Here is a 17,591-nt window from a genome sequence, read left to right on the forward strand (position 1 = left end):
TTGCCTATAAACGGCTCGGTCTTTTGTTTTTCTTCAACAATACCACCACACATGTCTGTACTGTCTGTAATTGGAAGGTAGTGAATTGTGAAACTCTGTGTGCGTGCATGTGCATGTCTGTGTGTGTGTGTGTGTGTGCGTGTGTGTGCCGTGAAAGTACAGTTAGTTCCAGTTACTGATTTTCTATTGGCGGGGCCTTAAATAGAGTCGAATGGGGCGACCGATGAACTGATGTGGAGTTAGAATAATAAAAGGGTGAAAAGAAAACAATAGGGGCAGATGAAAGGGGGCAGAGGGCTGGATGGCTGTGTGAAAGGAGGGGTGAAGGGGGGGGTTCCTCTCCTCTCCCCAGTTTGCGCAGCACTGTGGCGGCCTCGCCCCACACTGGCTGATTGATGGTGGTACCTCCGCTGTCCCACCCGAACCACGTCACTGTCAGATGTCAGCTTGAGACCAACGAGGAGGAATAAATCTCAGTGATCCCACCGAGGCCCGGGCTGACTTGTGTGTCTTGTACTCGTGTGTTGTATTTCTTTGCTCTGCTAGGATCATAAAACCCATAAATAATTAAAGCTGTGCCCGGTTCCTGAAAGCTCTGTGTTTGTTTGCTGCTCGCCATCTTACGCTAAGCACCCTCAGTTCAGTTAAGGAGGTCACACCCCGGAAATAAACTGCATCTCCCAGCGTGTGTTTAAAAAAAACAACAACAGCTGAATCAGTTCAGGTCAAGTAACCGTGGAGTGGTGAAGTGGAGAGAATCCATCTATCTGCGTTTGTACGGAAGCTTTTATCCAGAACTTGAATTTGACTCCCATCTCCCCCTTTTGAATGCTCCACATCTCATCTCACCACCGACACAGAGGTGATGAGTGCGGCTCGGCAGTCGCTTCACAATCTTTTCATCGCTTTCACGCAGACTGAAAGGATTGTGTCAATGAGGCCTGACATGGTCACAGATACTGAACAAGATCTTTATGGAAGGGAAGTGGCAAAACAACCTTAGTGACAGCTTTGCAAGAGTAATGTTCAAAAAGATAAAAACACAGTCATGTTCATTTGTAGCTCAACATCTATCTTATCTTAAAGGTAACTAACACTTGTAAATGATGAGCCCCACCTCCTTGAAGTCCAGATCCTCACATGGGCTCATTGGGACATTCTCCAGAGTTTTTACGAGGGAACTGCAGGAGAAGCTCTGCAGATGGTCTGACCCAGCTGACTCAGACAGTTGCAGCTCCTCCAGATGATTTCAGGAGAATAACCAGAGTTCAGTGCATGTTTGAAAGCATCTTCCATCATTTGACTTCTCTGCAGCCATGTGTCATTTCAACACCAACAACACAAAGCTGTGACTGCTGCAGCTTTTCCATCGTCCAGGGAGGACATCGTCATTTACAACCACAGAGAACAACAGGGAAGCAACAGAGGCAGGGAAAGGAAAGAATATACAAGAGAGGGAGCAGGAAATGACAGTCAGACATAAGAGAGGTATGACAATGATGAGCAGAGAGAGAGAGAGAGAGAGAGAACACAGGAGGGGAAGACACACACAGAGTTAAAAGTTTGGAAACGATAGCTAGAAAAGATGGTTCAAATCAATGGAGAAGAGAATAATCCAGTTATTAGAAAGCCAGCAGACATTTTCTCTCTGACTCCGCTCGGCTCTGACAACCCACTGTGATCCCTGCACACTGCCCCTGTGTGTGTGTGTGTGAGTGTGTGAGTGTGTGTGTGTCTGTGTTGTCAGTGACCGTCTGTGCTCGCGTGTGTGGGTGCAGTTGTGTATATATTTGTCTCCCTCTATCACCTCTGTGTCCTTGCTAATAGCTGAGTGGACTCCCTGCAGTCTCCACAGGCTGTACTGTGATTATCACCACTTAGCTGTGCGCCCACACACAGACACACACACGCACACACACGGACAACGCACTACGCAGACACCAAATCATGCACACATTTGTATACATGCGACGCACACAGGAGGACACACATGCATTTCCCCACAAAGAAGTGTAAATATGATATAGAGAACCAGATCATCTGTGAATGTGAACACGCGTGTGCACGTTCATACATCGTCAACTCCATGTGTGCATGTTCGCCTCTCTTTACACGTCCGTCTACGTGGGTGTGTGTCTGTGTAAGTGTCCATCTCTGCATGTGTGTAAATCTTCACATGTTCTCTGTCTCCATATCTGTACCCCACTATGTGTGTGTCTGTGTGTGTGTGTGTGTGTGTGCTCCATGTCAGTGCAGCCCGTGTTAACTGTTGACACACTAATTTACTGTGGCTTCCCGTAAGACCTGCCCAGTAATATGGCTTATTGACGAGGCCACGGGGAGTGTGTACGCGTGCGTGCATTGTGTGTTGTTTGTGTTTGCACCACTGAGTGTTTTCTGTGCTGGAGATTACATATCTGCTGCATTACAGATAAATATGGTCGGGCCATGGATGATGTATGCACACATAAATGTTTGCTCTCTGTGAGTGTGTGTGTGTGTGTGTGTATGTGTGTGTGTGTGTGTTTGTGAGACACTTTGATAGTTTTATGGGTCATTTTTGTTTGTGTCGAATCTGCATTTTTCTAATGATCAAACGTTTCTGCCTCTGCTAGCGCACAAGATTTATGTTTGCTGGAGAGGAGGAGAGGAGAGGAGAGGAGAGGAGAGGAAAGGAGAGGAGGAGAGGAGGCGAGGAGGAGAGGAGGAGAGGAGGAGAGGAGGAGAGGAGGAAGGAGTAACGTGATCCATGAGCTGGGAGCGAGCGCCAACAGGAAATTTCATTTTGGACGGTGGTGAGAAACTGGACAAAATGCAGCCACTGCAGCGTCCCCGGAGTCCGAGGGGTGCCAACAGGTTGACACTACACACACTCACACACATATAAAAAAAACACAACTCCTACACTGAAGAGAGTTTCCAACTATGCACTCAGAGCAACATCTTTTAGCTCTCTGACACACACACCCAGCCACACACACAAACACCCTACACACATATGCACAGACGTGAGGAGAGGTTGATGGACACGGAGCTTCTGGTCCCTCTGAGATCACCACATTCTCCATGTGCCATTAACCTCAAAGATGGATGTGGGGGAGGGAGGCGGCGGCAGAGTGGTGATCAGGAAGATCGAGAGAAATCTCAGTGGGCCGGTAACATTTTGGGTCGATTAGTCTGGATGTACTGACGTTACTGAGACTCATGACAGACTAAACCAAAACAGTATAAATGGTAAATATGACTGTTTTAAAAAAAGATAAAAGAGATAAAGCATCTTCACATGTCCAAGCAACAAGGAAGTCTGTCATTTGCTTTTAAACTCCTGGGCAACTTTCGCAGAAAAGGAGTAAAACAGAAGGGAAGTGTTTTCTTTGAAAAAGTGAAAGAACAGGATGAACGGAGAATACAAAGAAAGAAAACCAATAAATAAAGTCAATAAATCAAGCTGCACCAAGTAGATATCACTTCCAATAATATGTCTTTGTGAAAATGTTGAAAAATGCCAAATCATACAATCTTAAAGAAAGCGACAACAACATTTCAAATTGGTGTTGTTCCCTCACCCATAATGCATCCTTCCACCAAGTTCCATGCAAATCCATTCAGTTAGTTTTGTGTACTCTTGCCTCCTAACAAACAAAAAACAGAATGAAACACAACTCCCTTAGTGGAGGTAAACAAGGACAGAGAACTTTACAAATGTGCAGGTGGCAAAAAACGATATACAAATTGAGAAACAGCTCCAGAATCCCAAACTTAGAACGTGGTGATGTAAAAATAAATACACTCATTAATAAATAATCAATCAACTCAAGCGGACGAGAACGAGCGGCGGTGGACGTGTCGGCGAGGTGAGGACAGGACCAGTAGAGCTTGTCGACAGACCAGTAGACAAGTTCTTCCCCTGACGCAGAGCAAGGATCAGTTTACCCTCTGCTGGTTTCACAGCTCTGTTGCAACACACACACACACACACACACACACACTTGAATGTGTTTTTTTTTAAATAAATTGCCTTGGTGTTTTTACTTAGTCTCCATACAGTGACTGAACTCAGTAGTGTCAGGTTATTAAAATCCACTCTGGCACACACACACACACACACACACACACACACACACACACACACATACACAGCGGCTTCATGCACTACTTTCAGATTGCACTGTTTCCAAGGTAAATACAAAGGCTGCAAGAAGAGTAGCAACGACGAGGAGAGGGGGGGTGAGAGAGTGTTACAGCAATGCAACAACTATATATGGTAGGTTCAAGGTAAATGGGTAATACTATAACTATTTGTTATAAGAACTGAACTGAGCAACATGAGCTCTATCAGGACCTAGATTGGCCCTCAGAGCACAAACCTCCTCCGAGGCACAACAGTTTCAAAATCACATTTTAATTCAGAAGATTTATATTTGGATCTGACTCACATCTCACACCCTGATAAGTATCAGTCCCATTTTCATCAAGATCCATGAATTATTCTCTAAGAAATACACAAACGTGTTGAAAGACGCCCTGTCTTGCAATGCTAATGAAAATGCCAAAGAAACCTGGATCTGGATCCACAACCAGATTTTATTTCTTCTTCCCAGTGTCAGGCCCAACCCCTCCACAGAATTTCATGGAATTTTTTTTTTTGGCGTAATCTGCTAACAAAAAAACAAGAAGGCAAACTTAAGCCCCATCTCGCCATGTGCAAGAAAGTGAAAAGACAATCCTAAATCTGTTCACTTCAAAATCAAATGGGTCCTTCTCCACCCCTCCACAAGATTTCAAGAAAATTGGTTTAGTAGTTCTCACAAACAAATGCCTATGAAAGTATATCCTACCTGGTTAAGTTATAGTTGTAACTATTGATGACATTATAACACAATAAAACGTTTTGCTTTTCGACATTTGCCTAAAATGTCTTCTCTCTCCCTGTGATGTCTGCGGTGACTTCTGGGAAACCCGGTCCACTGCTTGGCAAGCAGAAAAGGTGTCATGATGGCATATCCTCATTTCACAACATACTGGGGAGACTTATACCAAAGAATGCGTGAAGGGAAAGTCCAGCAGGCTCGGGTCCATGTGGTGCGTTGGTGTGAGTCTAGAACGATTTGCAGAGGTTAGTGCCTTATTTCCCCGCCCATAGTCCTCCTGCGTCTGCGTGCCAATAAAGATATAGGATACTTTACTCTGATGCCATGTGAAACAAAAAGGTGAACTAATGTTTAACACTATGTTTCAACTGAAGAAGAGGAAGAAGAACTCCCTGCGGTGGAATGCAAAAAAGAAATACAGAAATTGTCATATTTGATCACAGCTGGATGAGACACAAGTTGGAGTTAACAAGTTTTCCATCGCCTCTAATAAAAAAATGAATCCCAAAGTGTGGCTCTGTCAGCTCGGAGGGAACGTTAGAGCGATATCAGCATGTGATTGCTCGCTGCTCTCATCACCTGACAGATTCCAGAGGGTCGGGGCGGCTTCAGTTACAGAGAGAGAGACACAGGATGAGGGAGGCGGGAGGGGAGAGAGAGCAACAGGTTACAGAGGTCGTACCACTAGAGGGACACACGGAATGAGAGGGGTGACAGTTAGTACCTCTCTGTCTCTCTGTGACACAAACACACACACACACACACAGACACACACACATGCCACAAACCTGTCATGGAAAATGAACTTAATACCTTCAGACCTCCCGAGATGTGAGGAAACTGAGTGTGAGGGAGTGTATGTGCCACATGTCACCCGCCTGAACGCAGATCAGTGATTCACCTGTTTACCAGTAATGGCCTGGTTTAAATCCTATGACCTGCCATGATTGGTGAAAATATGTAACACAATATCGCTGTGTATGTTTGCATCTTCTAAGAAATTCTCACGTCAGAGGCTATAAATATTCGTCACATGAAATAAAAACCATCTGCCCCTGTGTGATTTTCTTCTCAACCATGAAAGGAATAGAGGTTTAAAGGGGTTTCAGTCCCCGCAAGATAACTGAGTTGTGTCATTATGGCCAGTGTGTGTGTGTGTATCTGTGTGTCAGCGTGCTCAGGGTGTGTCCTGGGAGGACGACATGAGAGCCAACATTTGGTTCGGTTTTCAGACCACGAGCTTTGGTGTCACTGCGGGGCCCTGAGACACACCTCCCACTGCAGGGAGGGAGTGGGCAGGCAAAAAGGGAAAGTGAGCACTTGTGTGTGTGTGTGTGTGTTTGTGTGAGTCCATCCAGAAGCTCACTGCCATGATGGCTGCTCTGCATCACATGTAAATCTGTTCCTTTAGCACAAAACTTCATTTTCATAGTATGATCTGGGATTATTAGTTTTGCCAATTGATTCTAATTGATTATTACTTATCATCCTTTCAGTTGTGATTAACACATGCACACACACACAGTCATTCACACAAATATACACTCATTCACACAAACTCACACACACACACACACACACACACACACACACACACACACACACACACACACACACACACACACACAGGGTTCCAGTAGTAAATCTGCACCAGGTCCCTTTTAAAGCTCCCAGCATCTCTCTCTCTCTCTCTCTCTCTCTCTCTCTCTCTCTCTCTCTCTCTCTCTCCACCTCCCCCTGTTCTCTCCACTACCAGAGAGAGGACAGGATAAATGCAGGAATAAAAGGAGAGAGAGTTGGTAAGGGAATAAATGTGGGAGGGGGAGAGAGGCAGGGAGAAATTTGGTAAAAAATCAAAGAGAGGGAGTGATTGGGGAAAGAGATGTAGATGTGGTAGGAGAGGGTGAGGCAAAATACAGAGAGAGAGAGAGAGAGAAACTAGGGTGAGTAAAACCGCTCTCTAATCAGTGAGGGGCTATATGGAGGCGGGCAGAGGTGCCTACTGTAATCCGATACACGTGCGCGCGCGGCGTGCATGCGCTCCGAGACAGGGGACTGAGTGAGCGGTCCAACACGCTGCCACTACCCGGCGGAGATCGGAGAGGAAGGAGCGGAGCGCACAGCCGGAGCTGCTGGTAGAGAGGGGGAGTGAGGGCGAGAGAGAAAGAGAGAGAGAGAGGGAGAGAGACATTCGTTCAGCACAGAAAGAGAGAGAGAAGGAGGGGGGAGACAGATACGCGTGTTGGAGCAGAGGAGAGCTCAGTTTGGATGAGGAGCAGAGCGGAGAGGCTGCACATTCATTTTCTCCCGAGCAGCTTTTACGCACGCACGCCGGTGCTGCTGCTGCCGCCTCCTCCGGGACACCTCCAGTCCCTGGTGCAAGAAACGGACATTATCCCCACAGGGCAGTCGATGGGACAACATTTGGTGTTTATTTTAATCACAGGTGCTTTTACCAAGTAGACGCGGAATTTGGAGATTGAGCCACAGGAGAAGATCTGGGAATATCGAAACAAACAGGGAAAGACGCGTGGGAATTTTTTCGTTTCTCCTTTATTTGCCCAAACTTATTATTTTTGTTTTGCCGGTAGATTCTACTGATGGTTCCCGGTGACTTCAACAAGTGATTTTTTTTTTTTACTTTGTTTGAATTTTGTCATTTCCCTCTCAGCCGTGTCAGGTCTGTATCCCCACGCGCGTCTTGCCTGACACACGGACCCGGTGCTGTCGCCTGTGAGCACCGACATGGATTTCGCGACTTTAAAAACGTGTTTACCGGACGAACTGCGCTGATTCCAGGCCAGTTTCCTCCACAGAAGACGGGGTGCCACACACACGGTCACAGCCTAAACGAACATTACAGTTTCATCCACTTTGATATTGTTGGAGAGGAGAGCTCACGCATTCGTGGAGGAGTTTGGGCACCGGTCGTGTTGCGCACTAGAGAAATAGAAAACTGTGGGAAAGGGAGACTGTTGGATCACAAACTTCTCACATATTAAAACCACAGAAGAAGATAAGAAGTGACTTTTTCTTTCCAACACATCAGAGGAGAGAAGATGGATTTACTCATATGGCTCTGTGGATGTTTACTGGCTTTCCTTTCGCCTCCAGTCAGAGCAGAAGAAGGAGGTAGGTTTTGACACTTTCCCTGCATGCCCGCTCTAATCCGTGTGATTTGTAGGTGCTAAACGGGAGTTAAACCCGCTCCTTTCCCCCAAAGAGAGACACCTCTCACACCCACAGCACCACTACCAGCCCGTGAGACTCAGCAGAGACGTTTGTTTCTTAGAAGAAAATCTAGTTCCCCTTCAAACCAAAATGCGTAATGAGCGTAAAAAATAACATCCTGGAGAAATAACCATTACAAATTTTCTTATTACATCCGCTACCCTAACATATATTTCCCTTTTAAATTATACAATGTTAAATAAGGAGCGTAGGGACACTTTTATTGAAGCCCTAGGACAATCTGGAGGGAGACCCCGGTTATAAAGGGCCCTTCTCAGAATTGACCCATCTCGCTCGATTGGCGTTAACACCAGAGGTGACGAAGTAAAAATAGAAAAAAGTAATAAACTTCCAATGATCGAACTAAATCATTTAATTGTCCCACCACAGCGAGTTTTAATGTATTTGGTGCCACATGTTTCTTTACGATCAAACTTTCTAACAGTGCGATATTTAAGAATCAAGTGTCAGTGTCTCACCCTGCTGCTGCTGGCGTCAGGAAACATCTTTATCATAATCTGTGGATTTTAATCTGCAGCTTGATCAACGACTGATCTCCGGAGAGCTGTTCAATAATGAAAAAATCACTATAATGCTCCTGTTATATTCCTACCGAGGGACTAAGTATCGCTGTTAGCTGGTGCGTAAGGTTCAGACTCGGGAGTTCGTATGTGACCTTATCGCGCTTGTTTAACCTCAATATGTGTCACTTTATAATTTACTCTCATTCCAGTGTTTTCATTGAAAAGCCTGGCAGCTAGTTGTATTTGGTCACGCGGGGGCTTGTGGGTCAGTGCGCAGAGCTGCTGGCGGGGGAACCGCACCGAGTCCCCGGCTACCGGAGGCTGCAGCGGCGCTCCAGCCTCACGGAGGTTCGATTCCAGCGGCTGCATGCGGAGGTCTGTCCCTCTGCGAGTCCGCGTGAGCGATGCGGGGCAGGCTGTCCGGTGCATTAACACCTATCAGCGGTCCACCTCCGCGCACATGATGTGAGAAACGATCCGCGCTTTGCACTCTATTAACAGTGGCACGACGAAAACGGCAAACGCTCGTCGCGCACCGGTCCAATGCGTCTCCGTGCGTATCCAAACAATCTTTACGCACAGGGAGGACACTGCTCGAGCTTCTCCGCGCAGCACAGACGCGTTGTAGTTCGTTCTGTTAAACATTCGTGTCTGTGGTGGTCAAGGCATCAGTTCTTAAATTCACTGTTCTGTTACAGGTGGGTATTTATAGGGAACTTGTCTCAACCAAATCCGATCTGAGAACGTGGACTAGTTTTAACCAAATTTTTGTTAATAAATTACAAATTATATCTAATTTTAAAGTGGAAATCCCTTTTATGCATTGTCAAAGAGACTGGCTGACATCCGGGTTCATTATAAGTAGCAATAATCTAGTCAATCTCACTGCTACTGTTGGTTTTATCATAGAAAAGAGACTGAAGACTTGGTTAAACCCTTTTTTATTACTCCTCAAGGGCCACATTCTGCTCTGATATACATGTATGTGTGTGTGTGTGTGTGTGTGTGTGTGAAGGTGCAAAAGGAGGCGACTTGAAAAAGTGCATGTGTGTTGAGAAGCTGTTTTTTTGTATTGATTTAAGGCTTATTCTGGAGGTGAGCCGTGGGGCTTTTTGCAGATCTCATGACTTGGATTGAGTGGCCCGTCTGCCAAATGTTGTTTTGAGAGAGAGAGTGTGAGAGAGAGAGAGAGAGAGAGAGAGAGAGAGAGAGAGAGAGAGAGCGAGAGAGAGAAGGAGGGCACAGTGGAGGCGTACACTCTCTGCATCACATTTCACCTCGAATGTGAGAAGATATGAATCCATGGAGCATATTGGTCTGTGTGGATATTTCCATGTCAACCCGAGACCTGGAAGTCAGAGCAGGCCCGTGTGACTAAAACCCACCGGAGCCAGATACCACCTGTGAATGTGGAGGTTCTGATAACTGGTGCCACTGTATACACATCACTCCTGAGCCTGGTAGCTTGTCATCTGATCAACAGTGTGAAGTGACCCATGTTAACAGTCAGGGTCAAAGCTGAGATTCTTACAATGCAGTGAAATTCACATTGGAAACTGGTTTTCGTGGTGAAATGACAAATTGTTAAAATGTGGTTTCTGTTCCGTCTCCATTAGTCACCATTGTTTCTCGAGCACCATCTCAATTTAACCTCGAAAAAGTAGTTCTTCTTCTTATCATGACATCACCAGTTCCATACAATAATCTAGTAAAGCCATTAGAAATGTGTTCAGGTTCGACAGCCTGTTGCAATGTTTTGTTTTTTACTTGACAAAAACAAAAAGATTAACCTTAACTTTACCAGGGGGGTGGGGGGGCCTCGATCAAGCTCTCCTCGACATCTCTCCCTGGTACACTGAGATCTACTGTAACACACGCAGACACACACACACACATGCAGACACACACATGCTCAGCAGCAGGCTACACACAGGATTGAAGCTTCCTCAGCAGTAAACTTTTAGCAGATGCCTCCGCTCGGGTTGTCTCCGGAGAGACGAGCAAGGAAAGCATCGTCAGACTTAAAAAAAAAAGAGAAGGAGGTGTATATATATATAGCAAGAGACAGGAGGGAGGGATGGAAGCACAGTGGGGAGGAAGTGGAGGGGACAGGCGGAGGGAGAGCTGCAAAGAAGAAGAAGAAGAAGAAGAAGAAGAAGTGAAGCAAACGGAAGAGCGATTTTTCAGCCTCGCTGCTTGATCCTGTTTCTACATTCTGTTTGATCACAGCTGTGCCTGGAAGGGAGATAAACGGACGTAATTGGCCACTCAAGACCAGCTGTCTGCCTCCATAGTGTCTCCTCTGAAATATGCAGCTTGATGAAAACAGGCTCACTGTGATGCTCGCTGCAGTAGGAAGCCGGCAGTGGGATAAATTGCCCCACAGGTATACACCAAGGGCTGCTTCGTCAGACTGGTTTTTTTATTCATGGCTCCCACCAGCCTGGTTTAGAAAGTCTAGAAGCGAAGGGAGGGAATTTCTATTTTGTGTTTTGGGTTGAGAAAGTCACCGCCCACTCGTGCTACAGGTTTCATCCACTATGAACATTATGGCACTTCAGTTATTTGTGCTCCAGGTCATTGTCGTGCATTTAAAGACTTGTTTTTACGAACTTACCAGTGTGAGCGTGATTGGGTTTCTAATGAATTTGTTATTTTTCTAGCCTCCAGCTTTTATAGGTACTGGGACGCCCCATTGGGGGGTCAGCTCCTTGTAATAATTAAATGTGGCATTGGACCAGGTCACGATGGCATCAATAAACCAAACCATCCATGTCCTTTGTTCACAAAAAGAAGAATATTATACACAGCCAGCTTCTGCTCACTACATAATAAACCGACTCTGACACAATTGCACCACGTAATCACTTTGTGTCGGGAAAAGAAAAATCAATTATGAGCGTGAAATATTACAGACATTAAATCCTATAAAACATGCATTTAGCTGCGTTTCTTGCTGTCACTGTAATTTGGTGTTTCCATGTGTAATTACTCAGTGCATATGGAGAAAGAGAAAGAGTGTAAAACTACAGCAGTCTATTATGGCAAGTCAAATAAACTGTAAAAAAGAGTGAGTGAGTGAATGTTCAATATTAGCAGCCTATAAAAAGAAAGGACAATTAGTGAGTCTGGAATCAGCTCAGTCTCGTATGTTTTTCTCTGCATTTCCCCATCATTTCATTCTGATTGTTTCAATTCCCGTTTGCCCTCCTCTCGTTCTTCCGCGTTCGGGTAACGACGGCAGGAAATTTATAATCTAAAGTCTGTTTGTGATGCTTCCACGCGACCTGTGAACTCCCGGCAGCCGGAGCACCTCGAGAAACAACAAAGCAATAAACAGAAGGAAAAATGGAGCAGAGGCGGAGGGGCGAGAGGAGAAGAAACAATAAAAGATGGAGGGCGTAAAGAATCTTAAATGAGTTTTGGAGCCCAGAAGAAAGAAAGAAAGGAAGGAAAGAGAGAAACAGAGAGAAAGCAGGAGAGAGGGCAGTAGTGGAGTGTGAATGAGCAGTTGAGTGGAGCCACCTGCAGTAGAGCAACCCAGACGTGTTCCTCTGCTCTATCAGGCTCTGGAGGTCTTCTGGCTCAAATGTAGTTTATCATCAACACACACACACACACACACGCTGGTTTTATACGTCACCATTTTGGAAACATGGATGACAACATTATACAATTATACTCTCCATCTCAAATTAAAACAGTCTTTTCTTACTGTCCCTGATTAGACTGAGATCTCTGTGCATGAGACAGCCGAGCGGGTGTGAGTCTGACAGGTGACACGCTGCTGCCGCCGCCGCAGACTTTCCACAGAACTGATTTCTTTTTAATCATCTCACAGGCAGCAGGTGTTTTCCGGCAGGTTTCTCATGATTGAGTCTCGTTCTTGTTTTTTTTTCATCTCGGGATGATTCAGACGGCTGACATCTTCTTCTCTTTACCTTTTCTCTTTTCTTAAAACACATCTGAATAGAAGGATAATCCAGGAAAATCCAGATTTAATTAGCTATGCAACCTTAAAAAATAACAGAATAAATAAATTTGTGCATCAAATGAGTGGACATTGTTTGTTTTTTCAATTATAACAGTAATGATGGCCTAACAACGGGGCCGGTCCACTGATACCAACAACCTACATTAGACAATTAACCCTCTGCACACACTCTCTCTCTCTCTCTCTCTCTCTCTCTCTCTCTCTCTCTCTCTCTCTCTCTCTCTCTCTCTCTTTCCCCCCCCTTCCTTCTCTCTATGTCTCTTTCTCGTCTGGTAAAAGCGAAAGGACAATTAGCGGGTCCAGCAGGATGTTCTAATTACAGTTATCATGTCATTAGTAAACTGCTAGTATTCTAGTGTCTTCACTGGCCATTGGTAATGACTGGAGTAATTAGGGAGGATGGGGAGATGTGAGGTGTGTGTACGTGTGTGTGTATGTGTGTGTGTGTGTTTGGTGTGAGAGCGAGCAGAACAAACGTCCTCAGAGGAAAGGGGGAGATCGTGGAAATCCTTTGAATGAGACTATTTGCCTGTCCACACTTCTCTTAAAACCTGTGTGTGTGTGTGTGTGTGCGTGTGCGTCTGCGTGTGTGTTTGTGCGTGTGTGTGTGTGTGTGTTTGTGTGTGTGTGTGTGTGTGTACCAGCTAAGCCTTCTGTGTCCTCTGTAGTCCCTCCAGAGCAGTGCCGTGCAAGGCCACACGTTGTTTTCCCTTTTCTCTCTCTCTCTCTCTCCCTTCACGCCGAATCACCTTGTTGTTCCCTCTCTTTTCATGGCGCCTCACCTCTCCTTTATTGCCGCACTCTGTCTCTTTCTCCACACCTCCCCGTGTCAGTGTTTTCCCTCGCTCCGATTAAGGAACCTTGCTCACCTTCTTGTTGGTCTCACTTTCGCGGCGGTGGGAAATCTCCTTTACTGTTTCACTGCCTTGTTGTTGTTGTTGTTGTTGTTTTTTCTCGCCCTCGACTCTGTCAGTCCATGTTTCCCTCAATCCCGGCTTTCTCAGGCTGGAAGAGAATAAAGCTCAATTTATGGAAGTCTAGACAAAAAGACGAATAACTAGCTTTGTGTCTTTTGAACCTTTATTTCTATAGAATGGATGTAACAGTTTTAGAAGATGAAACCCCTGATCTGTGTTGTTCTAGAGAGAATGGACACACTAGGTGTTATGATGTTTTAATTTTTGAAGACTTGTTGAATATGGCAGAGAAACAAACTTGACTTTGAGGCTGTTGGTTGACAGGAAATTATTTGAATGTACTTTGAAAGAAAGTGTTTACCGGACTGATATTAATGAGCGTGTTAATTTGGTGCAGATCTAGAATTACAATCTGGATCTAGTGAATTAAAAAGTGATTTCCTAAGGGAACCGCTGGTGGAGGTACTGGAAGTGATATTCTAGTTTAAACCTGAGACTCTTTCTCTCTAGTCATTTCCGAACATCATTTCTAACTCCCTTCCTTTACACTCTGTTGCTCGTCCTCTCACACACACACACACCGTTCTGCTTCAGTTATCTTTTCAGTTTATCCACTGCCGCTCTCTCTGTCAAGGATCTTCCCTTTCTCTCTCCACCTCCATGTACTCCGTCCCATTATCTCTCACTCCTTTCTAAATCTCCGCAGGTCACCTCAGGTCTCTGCTCTGGAGCGGAGCAGCTTGCTCTCTTGTCAGTTCTTTTTTTTTCTGTATCACACACTCATCCTTTATTTCAGTCCTCATCTCTCTGCTCTCCAGTTTCCCATCATTCTTTGTGTTTCTCAGAGCCTTTGTAGTCCTCCGCCATCCCTCTTTTCTCTCTTTTTAACACACACTCCAACAAACACACACCGTTCTCTCTGTAATTTTCCACTGTGGCTTAATGCAGGTCACCTGGAGAAAAGCACAACCCCACCTGTTTGTGTGTGTGCGTGTCTCTCTCTGTGTGTGTGTGTGAGTTGTATTTTTTGTCCAGTGAGCTGTTCTGAGCTGCTGACTTTCTCTTTTCAGATGATGAGAGACAGATGTTCTGGCGTTGCTCTCTCCCCTTTCGCCCTGCCCCGCTCTGCCTCCTTCTCCCTTTCTCTCTCTCTCTCCCTCTTTCTGTCCATTCCTGAGGTTTGTCGGGTCCCGGTGACTAAAGCGCTCCTTGGTTCTGATCCAAAGAAGACATATCGGCCTGTTATTTTCAGTGTTTCTCGGAGTCACACAAAAGCGTTTTAAACTCTAAATGTGTGTGTATTTCCTCCGTTTAAGGTAACGCTGCCTGAAGCTTCTTGTGAGAGCTTCGAGAAGCCAGAGCCAAAAAACCATCCTCCTGCAAACGCACCGCAAATTGTAAAAATGCCAAGAAATCAATGGGAGAATTAGCATTTATTTCCCCCTCGGGCTTTGATGCAGATGTTCAGAGTCTATTGATTGGATTGTTGGATTCAGGGACCTGTTTCCTACGAGGTCAAGATGATGTGACTCACTCTGCCGTTTTGAGTATTGGGACCAGTGTTGGTGGATAATGAGCTCTCTGGTTAGCTGGTCAGCTTCCTCACTCTCATACAGGAGCACTAAACGCACCAATGCTCTTCTCGCTGGCCCACGCCAAGTGAAATGAGCAAGGGTTATGCAAAGTTCCCCCGGATGAAGAAATCGATCAGGATTTTAGAGTCAAGTCAGAGTCGGAGGGAAAATGAATATGTAAGAGAGCTTAGACACAAGGTCAGAGAATTTGCATCTGGGTCTAACAAACAAGGATAGTTCAATTTTGCAAAGCAGCTCCATGCGGAAGAGATGTAAAGGTTGTGACTTTGTGCGATTGTTTTGTGCGCCCCCTCTGCTGTGCATACATTTCTGTACACGTCTTGATTTCCATCGTATGGGTTGGTTTTGTGTGTCTGTGTTGAGGTATATGCATGTGGGGGGGAAAAAGTAGCTGAATAGGTGTTATCAGGAGGCAACACTGAACGTGGCGGAGAGACATAAATAATGCAGCGACCTGTCTCATATCCCTGCTTGACTGCTTAGCATCGTTTACTGCTGCTTATCCTGGGTGTGTGTCTCTATGTGGGCATGTGTGTGTATGTGTGTGTGTGTGTGTGTGTGTGTGGTCTGAACCCATTGATGCCTCAGCCAGAGGGGGATAAGTGATGTTCAGCGGTTTGTGTTTGTGCATTTTGTTGTGAATATGTGGTCTAAATACAACCTCTCCCTGAAGATCACACACGCTGATGTGGTTGAGAAAGAAGCTGCGTTGTGTGTAGTCCGGGGTCAAGAGGAGGGAAGGGTTGTCGTCACTGAGCGACACACAAACAGAGACGCAGTAAAGACAATTGTGGTGTTTTAGATGTGTTGTTCTTTTGTTTCGTCTCGTCTCGTAAAAGTACCAGCTCACTGCAGATTTAAACACAGTCTGTGGTGGAGGGACGCAAGAACCTCAGCTGAGCTCGGGTGTTGTGATTCAGTGCAGTTTGACTTGTTCTGAACTTGAGTCATTCTATGTATGTTGTTCATACCTATTCCTTTGTCAAAAGCTAATTTCTTATGCTTTTAAGATACTTTTGGTCACTTTGGCTTTTACTGATAGGACAGAATGTAGGTTTGAAAGAAAGAGAGTGAGAGAGAGAGAGAGAGAGAGAGAGAGAGAGAGACACTCCACCCATGCACCCCTTTGTAATTACTTTCACATTATAATAATAATACTGTGTATGTGTAATAACTCAAACAACTCATCATAAAACATATTTACAAATCAAACTACACAAAAGTTCATGAATTAGGTAATAGTAGAACTGTGACATAAACATAATATGAGACACTTACAATCGACTATGTCATGCCTTAATACATTTTGCTGATTCTGCTGTAGAACTTATAGTTGTAAGTGTATTTTCACATTGTAGTGCTTCTGCTTTTACTTGAGTAAATGGTCTGAATAATTTAAGTAGGCGGCCACCTCCCTATGCAGCTGCTTGAAGCAGGGAATCATACAACTAGACTAAAGTTAACTTCTCAGATCACATTTTTATAGCTTTTGTCATAATGTAAAGAAGTTGTGAGGACATTTTACTCAAAGATGATAACTTTAATGCAACATTGCTAAAAAGATCCAAAGATCAAATGGGGTAAAGTTTCCTTAAAGGCTTGAGGCAACTACTACACCTTTATTCTCTCCTTCCTCCTCTTCTCTCAACCCTGCAGTCACTTTCAGGCCGCTTCACCTCATCTTCTTTCACTCTCTGTCTCTCTTAGGTTTACCTGTTTGATAATTCTTAACATGAATTCAGGCATTTTCCCAACTCAGCATCTCCACTGTTCTCCAACTCGCCCACTGCACTTTCTCCGCAGCGTTCAGGTCAGCCTGCCGGAGAGCGGAATACAAATGAGCAGCTATAGATTCAGTTATGGATGGATGTTGCATTCAGACAGGTTCTTAGTTTTAGATATAAAGATACCAGTTAGCTGTTCTAGAGAAAAACGTTTGGTTTAGGAATTTAAAATAACTAATAATCTGCACCTCAGCATCATATTATTGTATGTATACATCTATAAGTGTGTATGTGTTCACCGATTGAACAAACAACATCACCTTCACTTAAAATTCAAAAGATGTGTGACAACCTTTGCCTTGTTTGGATGTGATAAATGAATTACCTGTGTGTGTGTGTGTGTGTGTGTGTGTGTGTGTGTGATGAGTCCAGAGATTAATGAACCCTTGAAGCGGAATAGACACAATACTTCCCACACACACACACACACACACACACACACACACACACACAGCATCTGCCTCACTGTCACACCGACAATATTCATTTGACGCTTGGAGGTGCTGTCGTCATCGGCTGCATGCCAGAGGTGAGAAGAGAGGAGGAGGAGAAGAAGAAGATTAGGGGGAGTCTGCAAAAATGAGAAAAGGGGAAGAAAAGACGAGAGTGATACCTACACAGACCTGCTCATGTAAAAAGTTGAAGATTGATAATAGATAAATGGACAATATAGTG

The 17,591-nt window shown here is 44.9% G+C and overlaps 1 protein-coding gene across 2 annotated transcripts in view; it reads left to right on the plus strand.

Moving 5' to 3' along the window:
- The first annotated feature begins 6,969 nt into the window (after positions 1-6,969).
- Positions 6,970-17,591, plus strand: part of LOC128455847 (neuropilin-2) — an 86,690-nt gene continuing 76,068 nt past the window's right edge. For both annotated transcript variants that reach the window (XM_053439765.1, XM_053439766.1), the window contains exon 1: positions 6,970-8,003. In XM_053439765.1, the coding sequence (XP_053295740.1) occupies positions 7,931-8,003 (73 nt within the window). In that variant the 5' untranslated portion in view covers positions 6,970-7,930. The remainder of the gene's footprint in view (positions 8,004-17,591) is intronic.

The sequence above is a fragment of the Pleuronectes platessa genome, chromosome 14 (genome assembly GCF_947347685.1).
Source record: "Pleuronectes platessa chromosome 14, fPlePla1.1, whole genome shotgun sequence".
Taxonomy (NCBI): Eukaryota; Metazoa; Chordata; class Actinopteri; order Pleuronectiformes; family Pleuronectidae; genus Pleuronectes; species Pleuronectes platessa.